Source organism: Nycticebus coucang, chromosome 10 (assembly GCF_027406575.1).
Source record: "Nycticebus coucang isolate mNycCou1 chromosome 10, mNycCou1.pri, whole genome shotgun sequence".
NCBI classification, from domain to species: Eukaryota; Metazoa; Chordata; class Mammalia; order Primates; family Lorisidae; genus Nycticebus; species Nycticebus coucang.
In genome coordinates this window covers 47,420,940-47,434,143 of record NC_069789.1, presented here as the reverse complement: position 1 = coordinate 47,434,143, position 13,204 = coordinate 47,420,940, and the positions used below count along the sequence as shown (strand labels likewise).

The 13,204-nt window shown below is 40.7% G+C and overlaps 1 protein-coding gene across 2 annotated transcripts in view; it reads right to left on the bottom strand.

Moving 5' to 3' along the window:
* PTPN14 (protein tyrosine phosphatase non-receptor type 14) overlaps nt 1-13,204 on the bottom strand; it is a 222,234-nt gene that overhangs the window by 113,616 nt on the left and 95,414 nt on the right. For both annotated transcript variants that reach the window (XM_053604957.1, XM_053604956.1), the window contains exon 4: nt 4,829-4,998. In XM_053604957.1, coding sequence (XP_053460932.1) covers nt 4,829-4,998 — 170 coding nt within the window. The remainder of the gene's footprint in view (nt 1-4,828; nt 4,999-13,204) is intronic.

Below are 13,204 nucleotides of genomic sequence, written 5' to 3'. Positions count from 1 at the left end.
CCTTCTTTTTTCCATGCAATCAGATTCCTGTGTGAGTTCACACATCACAGTGTGGTTCACACAGGGTAATGTGAACTGAAAAGGTTGTGGAGGAACCGGCTCTGTAATCATGCCTGTTCCTGCACTGCACCAGTGTGAGCCTGAGGTAAAAGCAGAGTTCCACCATATGGGCACTGGAGAGGCTGAAATGATGTGGACTGGCAAGGCGGCATTGATGGACACTGATCAGACTGCATTGATGGGCAGTGCATTCTATATTTCTCTGTGTGGGCAAAGTTATTGCTGGTATATTGTTTTTGGAGCGCTATATATATATATATATATATATATATATGTATGTATGTATTTTACTAATAGCAATTTGGAATCCCTAGGAAACAATGATATCAAGAAAGGGAAAAATTGACTCGAAGTGTAGGATATTCAAAGAACAGTGGACTTACGATTACTTTTTCATGCAGTACAAGGAAAGAGCTGTGTGTTTGACATGCCAGAATATAGTGTCTGTGTTCAAAGAATATAATTTGCATCGACACTATCAAACTCAACATAAAGATAAATATGATTGTTTGGTCAGAGAAGTGAGAAAAGATAAAATATCAAAATTGAAATATACATTGACAACTCAGCAAAATACTTTTGTGAAGCAGAAACAGCTAAATACTTCATCACTGCGAGCAAGTTTTCAAGTTGCCAAGCTAATAGTGTGCATTGGCAGACCATTCGTGGAGGGAGAATTTGTTAAAGAATGCCTTCTTTCTGTTGCCAAAGAGATGTATCCAGAGAAGGCTGATTTATTTAGTACAGTGAGTCTTTCAGGACCCTCAATTACACGAAGGATTGAAGAAATGGGAGACAATTTGCATCAGCATTTGCAAAACTACGCAAAAAATTTTCCTATTTTTCCTTGGCACTTGACGAAAGTAATGATGTTCGTGATTCTGCACAACTTCTAATTTTTATTCATGGGACGAATGACTATTTCGACGTCACGGAAGAGCTTGCTGCACTGCAAAGCATCAAAGGAACAACTACAGGAGAGGATATTTATGAAAAGGTTTGCCAAACTGTGAAAAGTTTGGAGCTGGACTGGGCAAAACTAGCCAGTGTGACAGTTGATGGTGCTCCTAGCATGGTGGGGTCTAAGAAAGGAGTAATTGCTCACATTAACCAAGAGATGGACAAACATAACCATTCTCATCCAACAGCCATACACTGCCTCATCCACCAACAAATGCTTGTAGTAAATACTGAAGTGGGACTCTGTTATGAAAACTGTGGTTTCTTACATTAACTTCATTAGAGGTAATGCACTAAACCACAGACAATTTCAGGAATTTCTGTCTGAGCTAAATGTTGCCTGTGAAGATGTTCTGTACCATACAGAAGTCCATTGGCTGAGTTGAGGGAGAATTTTGAAACATTTCTATGACTTACTTCCACAGATTACAGCTTTTCTGCTTTCAAAAAACAATGAAGTACCAGAGCTCAATGATGCAGAATGGAAATGGCACCTTGCCTTTCTGACAGATGTAACAGAGCTACTCAACAGTTTCAATGTGCAACTTCAAGGAAAGGAGAAGCTCTTTTGTGATACGCAATCACATGTGAAAGCATTTGAAGTAAAATTAGGCCTCCTCATCAAACAAGTGAAGGAGGAAAATTTCTGCCATTTCCCCACAACTCAAAATCTGTTAGCGGAAAATCCATTGGTTGCATTCCCAAATAAAACGTGTGGATTCACTGGAAAAGTTGCAAAAGGAGTTCCAATTTAGATTTAAAGAGTTTCATCTCCATGAACAGGACATACGGCTTTTCCGTAACCCATTTTCTACTGACATTGAAAATGTGGATATGATTTACCGAATGGAACTGGCTGAACTGCAGAATTGTGACTCTCTGAAAGACACATTCAAGTCAGCCTCCCTAATTTCTATGCATCTCTCCCCTCTGAGACATACCCTAATCTCAGGAACCATGCACTCAAAATGGCAACCATCTTTGGCAGCACTTATGTCTGTGAACAGACTTTTTCCAGAATGAAACATCTGAAATCTCCAACCAGATCTACACTAACTAATGCACACTTGCATCACTTGTTACGACTAGCAGTGACAAATAGGGAACCGGACATTGACCATCTCATTAGCCAAAAGCAGGCCCATAGTTCCCATTGAAATACTGGTAAGTTTGTTGATTTAACTTTACTTGTTCTTCATTTTAAATATTGTATTTGTTCCCGTTTTGTTTTTTTACTTCAAAATAAGCTATGTGCAGTGTGCATAGGAATTTGTTCATAGTTTTTGTTTTTTTTTTTTTGTAGACACAGAGTCTTACTTTATGGCCCTCGGTAGAGTGCCATGGCATCCACAGCTCACAGCAACCTCCAGCTCCTGGGCTTAAGCGATTCTCTTGCCTCAGCCTCTCGAGTAGCTGGGACTATAGGCACCTGCCACAACGCCCGGCTATTTTTTGGTTGCAGTTTGGCCAGGGCCGGGTTTGAACCCGCCATCCTTGGTATATGGGGCTGGCGCCTTACCGACTGAGTCACAGGCACCGCCCTCATAGTTTTTTTTTTAAAACTATAGTCCAGCCCTCTAACAGTCTGAGGGACAGTGAACTTGCCCCCTGTTTAAAAAGTTTGAGGACCCCGATCTAAAGGCAGCCACTGTGCCCTTGCAAAACTCCATTTTTCTGAGCTTAAACAACCCTTTAACTTCACACAGCACAATTTCTCAGTTCCTTTCCATTTCAGATACTCTCCCTCAACAACTGGCCTTATAGGATTAAGTCTGCCTAACATTTCACTTTCCTTACAGACTAAACTTTGTTCAATTATGCACTAATTTCCAGTCTATGCTTCACCGTCATCACTCATCTTACATTTTATGGTCTGAGAGTCAAGAACCAGCACTGATTAACCTAATGCTGCGTTCCCAGCACTGCATGAAGTGCCCAAGGAGGATTCAAAAGCCACAGAAACTGTCCCAGTTTGAGGAGTTAATGATTTCTTTTATACAGGAAGGACCTGGATAAGTGAAATAACTTCAAAATGGTGCATGACAGAATGCAAAAGACTGCTTTAGACGAATATCACATGAGACTGAACACCAGGCTTTCAAGGGTCAGACTGTGAGCGAACTTGCAACCTCTGTATGTAGACACATCATCTATCTAACACCAGGTTTAAATAAAAATAAACAAGGAAAAAAACCCAGCATATCACCTTATAACATATATGAAAATTCTAAGAAAATGGGCCAGGCTCACACCTGTAATCCTAGCAATCTGGAAGGCCCAGACAGGTGGATTGCCTGAGCTCACAGGTTCAAGACCAGTCTGAGCCAGAGCGAGACCTCTAAAAATAGCCGGGCGTTGGGGCAGGCACCTGTAGTCCCAGCTACTTGGGAGACAGAGGCAAGAGAATCGCTTGAGCCCAAGGGTTTGAGGTTGCTGTGAGCTATGATACCACAGCACTCTACCTAGGGCAACAATGTGAGACTCTGTCTCAAAAAAAAAATTCTAATAAATGTATCACTATTTCAGAAGTTTAAAATCTAGAAAGTACACAAGTGAGGGTGGCGCCTGTGGCTCAAGGAGTAGGGCACCGGTCCCATATGCCGGAGGTGGCGGGTTCAAACCCAGCCCCAGCCAAAAACCACAAAAAAAGAAAGTACACAAGTGAGACCAAGTTGAATACTGTTCCCTTCTTCTAGACACGTTAGTGACATTGCTTCCCAAGCACTCTAAATGCCAAGATCTGAGTAAAAGGTAAACAGTAGAGGGATAATGTGATGCTCTTTGCTACTACTGAAAATCTCCATTTGATGAGGAGACTCCCCATCAGAAAACTCTTACCGATACGTGAAATATACTGACACCAACAAAAATACACTTGTTTCCTTCACGGAATCATACTTTACAAACTGAAACAAATCCCTCACTTTGTAGATGAGGGGGGAGAATATCACTTCAAAGATGGCAAGTGACTTCTCCAAGTTAAAGCAGCGTCTGAACAACTGCGTGACACCAATCCCCAGGTCTCCTCTCTACCGCTGGCTTCTCGTCTTCTCTTACTTAGCAAAGGACAATCCAAACTCTTCTCTCTTAACTCTGCCTCTTTAAGTTTGCTCCCTTCTTAAGTTACCTTCCCAATCCTCAAATCCAAAGACGGTACTTTTTATTTGGGGATGTCTTAAGGACAGGATTGGACAAAACAGCATAGGTGATTAACTTTTTATTAAATTCTAGCATACCTATTTTAACTGTAGCTTCCAACTAACATTGCAACGCCATTAGACATAAAATTCTCCCTGGTTGGTTTGGCGTCCGTAGCTCAGTGGTTACAGTGCCAGCTACATACACCGGGGCTGGTGGGTTTGAGCTCAGCCTGGGCCTGCTAAACAATGACAAGTACAACAACAACAACAAAAAATAGCCAGACGTAGTGGTGGGCACCTGTAGTCCCAGCTACTCAGGAGGCTGAGGCAAGAGAATCGCTTAAGCCCTAGAGTTTGAGGTTGCTGTGAGCTCTGAAGCCATGGCATTCTTCCGAGGGTAACATAATAAGACTCTGTCTCAAATAAAAAAAAAAAATTCTACCTAGTTCAGAATCACTACCTTACCAGCCTTACAGGGAATTGCTGGGGTTAGCTATGGTGGAATCAATCAAAATATTAAAGCTGCAAAGCAGCTAGTAAATAATCAACTACTCCACCCTGTCCCCTTCTACACACACACCCTTCATCAACCAGCTCATCTACTTCACTGGAAGCCTTCACAGTTAGGTCACACCCTTACACGGAACATAGCAGGAAAATGCACCTACCGTGTGGCCTCCTGCTGAAGCCATGACACATTTGGCACATAGAACATGACTCCGAAGAAAAGCAGAGGCTCATTAGCGAATTTGTCCAGATGTTTCTTCAGAGGTTTCTCCAGCTCCACCCATCGTGCTTGCTGGCTCTTGCTGAGAAACCAAAGGCCAAAGTAGTGTGTCTAGATGAAGAGGGTAAAACAGTGTCAGTCCATGCTCACCACAAGCCCCCCAGACCACACAGGAAACAAGACCCCAGCACCCTGCACCATCTTTGGTTCCTCAGCACATACATAAGGCTCCAGCTTTTACTTTCCACTTTGGGACAAATTAAAAGAAAGTATATGCACCCAATGCTGCAACCCACACGGGGTGTCCAGACACAGTCCTCATACACACTGCTGCTGTTTGTTTATTGGATACAACACACCTACATTAGGTACCGGGATGCGTACGGGCTGCGGACGGTGCTCACTATTTTCCTGAGATCTGAAGGCTGTCTTTCCTGGATGCCTTCTGAAACTCTCACATGGAGCACACTAGCTAAGCCAACACAGTTCTCGCACCTGCGGCAAAGTAACTTATTACTCAACTCCTAAGACAAGACCTGCCAACTGAAAGCTTCTGCATCGTAAAATATTTTCATGCAGTACCCGATTTTAAGCAAAGATTTATTCACTCTTTTTGAGCTTTAGAGAAGTACTTTAAATGGCATCACCCGTTCCCATTTCATTATACACGAACTGCAGCAAATCTCTCCCCTCTCGAGCTTTGCGAGTGGAAGAAGCTTCTCTTCACACCTGCTACAGGAGCCCCTGGTGGCTGTTCTTGGCAGATTATGGTGGGATTTGATAGATGAAAGAAAGATTTTCACCCTTAGACTTGAAGCCTCAACCAGTTTAGTTTTGAGTAACATGCTAAATGATTAAAACAAGTACTTTTATGCACCCAATCCTGTCTTTGAATTAATTCATGCTAGGATTTTAGGATTAGCACAACAATCACCAAAAAATAGATCACTGCTTTTGAAGATTCTTTTATATTTCAATTACAGCCTAGAATGGTTTACAGCACACCTGGAAATCTGCTTTCAAAAGAAGGTTTTCATGACCATGTTTAATTTCCAAAGGCATCTCATGCCGATGTTCCCATTCCAGTTGGCTGCCCCTCAATGCAAACCCTGCCACAATCCAACCAAAACCTCTACTGAAGCTGTGACTTTGACTTTACCAGAAAACCTCTACTGAAGCTGTGACTCTGACTCTACCAGAAAACGCATCCTTGCCTACATAAAGATGCAGCCCCAGATGCTTTAAAGGATATTTTAAATGGATTTACTTTCAAAGGGGAACTGATTATTTAATCAGCTTCCCTCCACGATGTTCCAAAGGGCAAGTTCCCATCAGAAATCTATACATTTCTTGAGCAACGAAATGCCAACAACAAGAGCCAAGGTCCTATTTCTATCAACTTAGATGAACTTGCTTGAGTGAGTTTGGACCCTGTTCTCACTTCTTCCTGCTTCAGCAAGTCCATCAGTTGTGCTCATGTGATGACATAGAAGAAATGAAATGTGGCTGAATAGTAAGAAAATAGGCTTCAAAGTAGCTCATCTCCCAGCTTTTGCTCTGTCTCTGTAACTTCTCATAAGTTACTGAGCCTCCCAGACTTTCAGAGATTTCTCATCTGTAAAACGGGGTGATGATTACAACTCTCACCCCCAGGCTGAGATAATGCCTGGCAATCACACACAGGCACATGGTAAGTAAATACTTCATAAATGGTGCTGTTTGGTGCCACTGCTGCTGGGCCCCAGCTACTGCTGTTCCTGTCCTCACCGCCACCCCTAGTAATTGAAAGCAGGCAGGCCTTGTGAGTCTTTTTCAGCAGTGCTACTGATGTCCCTGTGAACCCTAGAATTACACAACAAAGGTTAACTGGAAGTAAATGAGAAAACACAGGCACAAGTAAAAGCTGAAATATCTACAAATAACCAATATTTAAAAGGTATAAGAAAAAACAAAATGCAAAACTGTGCTTGCCCTAAGATTTTCCGAGGGTATCATTAAAGGTATTAATGGGACACTGGAACGTCACTCTGATACTGTCCTTGGAGATCGATGATACATGCTTAAGCTAAACCTAAAATGAGGTCATCTGGGTGCTTAATTCAATGAACTTGTCTAAAAAGGGTCCAAGGCAGTTCTGCATCATACTGAATTCCTTACAGAGCACATAGCCCTATAAGGATAATTTCACTGTATTTTGGATGACTAGGAGTGAATTTGTACATAATGAATTAGGTAATATACGTAAACCATATAATAATTATTATAATTATAAGCATGAGTGAAGGAAAAGAGGACAAGGTTCACAATTGCTTGACAGGCTAACCATGAACTACTTTTGACATTTGGGAGATACTTTCATGGTCTGTACTTCATTCAGATTCATAACATTCAAATTACATAGGGTCCACCATAAATGCATAAATATTATACAATCAACTTTGAGAAAAATTAAAATTCTTATTGCTGCTGTGTCTTGAAGGCTAAAATTTAAATATCCTTTTTTCATTATCATCCATCCAGATCATTAGACCAGGCTAGAACTCCTTTCCAGAAAACATCTGGAGGAAGAATATAGAATATATGTATATACACACACACGCACGTGCATGCACACAATCACTCCTGCACACACGTGTATGTGATGAAAAGGAAGGTGATGAGGTACAAGAGAAATCATAGTCAGTTAATAATCTTGGGCCATAATTTACAGGATGGAGCTCTAAATAATGAAGTAAACCACTTCTAACAGGAAAACCTAATCATGGCGTAAGTTTTTGTGTTGCTGTGATACTACATCTTTCAAAAGATGTAGAATATTTCAGAGTGACTCACATGCATTATCCAAAGAAAAATTACACAACTGCTCAAGAAATGGGGTTCCCAGTGCAGGTGGAATTGGCAAGGAGAGGTAATCTGGAGGACACAGTTTCTACTTATTCATGGCCAAAATGTCCTAGTATTAGAAGTACTGAATTCAGTATCTAGCAGGAAGGAAAGTCCATTTATGAAACTCCCCCTCCCACCCTGTTTTTGTTTTTTACACCCAAAATAACTTCCATTCATACCCCGCTTCCCTCCTTGCTCCTCTTGCAATATCGCTACTCTGGAGAAGAGAGACCCTCCCTCAAAGTTCCCACACTGCTCTTTTCAAGTTTACAAGACAGCACAAGTTTATTCCGTCATATCTATACATGGCCTCACAGGAAATGGAATCTGAGCCTAAGTGCTCATGTCAACTAACACCTGTGCCAGTCAACTTCCTGTGCATTATCCAAGGGTCTTTTAATCCCATCAAACCCAGCTGAGCCCTCTCCAGGCTGGTTCACAATTGACTTGCCAGACGAAACTCTAACTCAATTTTGGAACCCAAGCTTCACTGCTAAACATTGCCACATGGCTGAAGAAAATGTGGTGGATGATTCCAAATAGAAAACACCTTCTCCAGGACCAAGGCAAGAGGATCTCACTGTATTGCCTGAGTGAATGCCTGAAGCATTTATTTTGTTTATGTCTGAGGCACTAAATATAAGCCAGGCCCATCTAATCCTCATGCTATTTCTAGGCAAGGTATAAATTCCATTTTATGTCTCTGCCTGATTAAGAACAGAAGAACAGACAGCTCTGATGCCGTGAGTTTTGCAATGAGTTTACTGCAATGATGAGAGAAAAGAGAAGAACCAGTTCCCAGGCACAGGACCCACATCTCTGAACTAGTTTCAAAAAATGCACGACAATGAAAGAAAGTAGGGAAAGCCACATTAGAATGTCAACTTTAAGTGCATAGTTCTTCCATTTATTTGGCATTTTGCATTTTAACAAAGGAAGCATAAATTTATGCATGTATTCAAAAATCTGCTAGTTTCATCGGTGGCAGAATGGTGTGTGGATACTTTAGTCTCAAAGTGTTCACCTTTGGGGATTATGAAAAGATTCTAGGGAATGAAGGCCATGAAAAATCATTTTCGGAGCAGGGAGTATGTGGGAAATCTACGTACCTTCTGCTCGATCCTCCTGTGAACCTAAAACTCCTCTAACGAGATAAAGTCTATTGAAAAATATAATTTGTTCTCATTTCTTTATTTATTTATTGTAAAGAGATATTGTTAAGCCCCACATGAGCTATTAGTAGGGAAAGATTTTTCTGAGGGTTTTGTTTTTCCAGTTTTGTGAGCAACGGCACAGCTTTAATGCTATTTGTAAGGGTTACAGGCACAGTTTTGGCAATTACCAGAGATTAAACCTATGATCGTATCTCTAGCATTTTGACGAGTTAGTCATCCAGAAGCAAAAGTTTAAAATACCTTGCATTAAGTTGTAATGGGTTGCCAGTCTTTCGGTTGTAAATTGACAAATAGTTGGTATGCCTCCATATAAAATATATGAGTTACATACAAGCATGAAAAGTTTCTCTGAGGCATGGAAAATACTTCAAAAGATGACTATAAGCAGACTCTGAAACAGAACTTCATGCAATTACATTCCAATGGCTTTGGAAAATAAACCACTGTACCTCAGCTGGATAACTGTAAAACAACAACTTGTGTGTAATCAACCTCTACTCTGGGTAGGTCTGAGATTTCCATAACTGACACATCTATAATTAACAACTGCATCATCTTAATTTTCCTAGCCAATCTCTTTATAATAGTACAGGAAAAGAAACCACAGTAACAGAGGCCTAAGAAGCAAATCTCATAGTCAAGAAAAACTGCTCTTCTGAGTCTGTACAACTCACTCAGAATGCATAGAAAGATGATTCACAAGTTAAGATGGGAGAACATTTTACCCACGATCTCAATACCCAGAAAATGGAGACATAAATGCCAGCACTTTTTTTTTTTTTTGAGACAGAGCTTCAAGCTGTCACCCTGGGTAGAGTACTGTAGCATCACAGCTCACAGCAACCTCCAACTCCTGGGCTTAAACAAGTCTCTTGCCTCAGCCTCCCAAGTAGCTGGGATTACAGGCGCCTGCCACAATGCCCAGCTATCTTTTGGTTGTAGTTGTCATTGTTGCTTGGCAGGCCCAGGCTGGATTAGAACCCACCAACTCTGGTGTATGTGGCTGGCGCCCTAGACGCTTGAGCTACAGGCACTGAGCCATGCCAGTACATTTTGAGACTGAAGTAAGCTAAAAAGATCTCACATTATAATTTTTACAAAGACAAAAGCAATACAAAATTCAAAGCACAGAACTCTCCCCCCACCTATCTACTCTTAGTAGACTCTTAATCAGTGCTGATTATTTTATCTCTCTGCAAATACATACATATGTGGATATGATTAAGCAAGTAATATTTTATATTTATCAATATAAAATACAGCAGAATTACTCTATTATCTGACAGGGCCAGGAAATGAGGTGTTTCATTTAATGGAAAACCCCCCAATCACACATAAGTTACCAACTGCTGAAAGCTTAGTAAGTTAACTTTTCCTTGATGATAGGAAATGCTAGGATTCTGTGCCTTTTTTTTTTTTTTTAATTGTTGGGGATTCATTGAAGGTACAATAAACCAGGTTACACTGATTGCATTTGTTGGGTAAAGTCCCTGTTGCAATGGTGTCTTGCCCCCAAAAGGTGTGGCACACACCAAGGCCCCACCCCCTCCCTCCTTCCCTCTCTCTGCTCTTCCTTTCCCCACCCCTCCCTCCTTCTTTCTCTCTCTGCTCTCCCCTTTCCCCACCGCACCGTGACCTTAATTGTCATTAATTGTCCTCATATCAAAATTGAGTACATAGGAGTCATGCTTCTCCATTCTTGTGATGCTTTACTAAGAATAATGTCTTCCACTTCCATCCAAGTTATTTTTGTATTTTTTTTTATTGTTTGGGATTCATCGAGGGTACAAAGAATTAGGTTACACTGATTACATTTGTTAGAAAAATCCCTCTTATAATCGTGTCCCACGCCCAGGAGGTGTGCCCTACACTGTGACCCCCCATCCCCCTCTCTCCTCCCCACTTGCTCATTCCCATACCCCCCACCCCATATTAGCTCATCTATTGCCTTCATATTATAATAGAGTACATTGGATTCTTACTTCTTCGCTTTTGTGATGCTTTACTAAGAAGAATGTGTTTCACTCCATCCAGGTTAATGCAAAAGATGTAAAGTCCTCTATCTTTTTCAGTATTCCATGGTATACATATACCACAGCTTGTTAATCCATTCCTACATTGGCAGACATTTAGCTTGTTTCCACATTTTGGTAATTGTAAATTGAGCTACAATAAATAGTCTAGTGCAAATGTTCTTATGATAAAAGGATTTTTTTTTCTTCTGGATAGATGCCTAGTAATAGAATTGCAGGATCAAATGGGAGGTCTAACTTGAGTTCTCTGAGGATTCTCCATACTTCCTTCCAAAAAGATTGTATTAGTTTGCAGTCCCACCAGCAGTATAAAAAGCATTCTCTCCTCTCCATATTCATGCCAGCATCTGCAGCTTTGAGACTTTGTGATATGGGCCATTCTCACTGGGGTTAGGTGATATCTCACGGTAGTTTTGATATGCATTTCTCTGATATTAGGGACAATGAGCATTTTTTCATATGTTTGTTAGCCATTAGTCTGTCTTCTTTAGAGAAGGTTCTATTCAACTCTCTTGCCCAGTGATATATGGGATTGTTGGTCTTGTTGATTGCGTTCTCTATAGATCTAGCTATCAAGCTTTTGTCTGATTCATAATATGCAATTATCTTTTCCGATTCTGAAGGTTGTCTGTTTGCTTTGGTCATTGTTTCCTTAGCTGTACATAAATTTTTCAGTTTAATTAAGTACCATTTGTTTATTTTTGTTGTTGTTGCAATTACCATGGAAGTCTTCTGCATAAAATCTTTTCCCCAGGCCAATATGTTCATGTGTTTTCCCCACACTTTCTTTGAGGATTTTTATTATTTTATGCCTTAGATTTAAATCGTCCTCTTAGAACAGGAACCAGACAAGGCTGTCCTCTACTACTCAACATAGTGCTAGAAGTTCTAGCCAATACAATTAGGCAAGAGAAGGAAATATTAAGGGCATCCAAATGGGTGTGGAGGAGGTCAAACTCTCTCTCTTTGCTGATGATATGATCTTTTTACTTACAGAATCCCAAAGACTCAACCACAAGACTCCTGGAAGTGATCAAAAAATATAGCAATGTCTCAGGATATAAAATCAATGTCCACAAATCAGTAGCTTTGTATATGCCAATAATAGCCAAGATTGAGAAACTAATCAAGGACACAATTCCCTCAATGACTTCAAAAAAAATGAAATAACTAGGAATATACCTAACAAAAGAGGTGAAGGGTCTCTACAAAGAGAATTATGAAACCTTAAGAAAAGAAATAGCAGAAGATATTAACAAATGGAAGATCATGCCATGCTCATGGCTGGGAAGAATCAACATCGTCAAAATGTCTATACTTCCCAAAGCTCTACAGATTCAATGGAATCCCCATTAAAATACCAACATCATACTTTTAAGATTTGGAAAAAATAATGGAACCATAAAAAACTCTGTATAGCAAAGGCAATTCTTAGTAATAAAAACAAAGCCAGGAGCATCACCCTACCAGACTTTCAGTGATACTACAAGGTCACAGCAATCAAAACAGCAGAGTATTGGCACAAAAATAGAGACATAGATATCCGGAACTGAATAGAAAACCATGAGATGAAATTAACCTCTTACAGCCACGTGATCTTTGATAAACCAAACAAGAACATACACTGGGGAAAAGAATCCCTAGTCAATAAATGGCACTGGGAAAACTGGACAACCACATGTGAAAGACTGAAACTGGATCAGCACCTCTCACCACTAACAAAAATTGATTCGAGATTCTGTATCTTTATAATCTCTAGCCAGGATGAAGCTAGCAAATTGTAGAAAATTTTTGGTGTAGTGATAGCTCTAGATAAACAGCTCTTAGTAAAGATGAAAATATAAATTTGCAAAGACAAAAGGAATAAATTAGAGGATAACCACCTACTCTACAAAGTGATTACAGTTTTTTTGTTTTGTTTTTTTGTAGAGACAGAGTCTCACTTTATAGCCCTCGGTAGAGTGCCGTGGCCTCACACAGCTCACAGCAACCTCAACTCCTGGGCTTAAGCGATTCTCTTGCCTCAGCCTCCTGAGTAGCTGGGACTACAGGCGCCCGCCACAACGCCCGGCTATTTTTTGGTTGCAGTTTGGCCGGGGCCGGGTTTGAACCCGCCACCCTCGGTATATGGGGCCGGTGCCTTACGACTAAGCCACAGGTGCCACCCTGTTTTGTTTTGTTTTATAGGTTCCTTTAAAAAAAAACAATAGGGCTCTTAGTCTA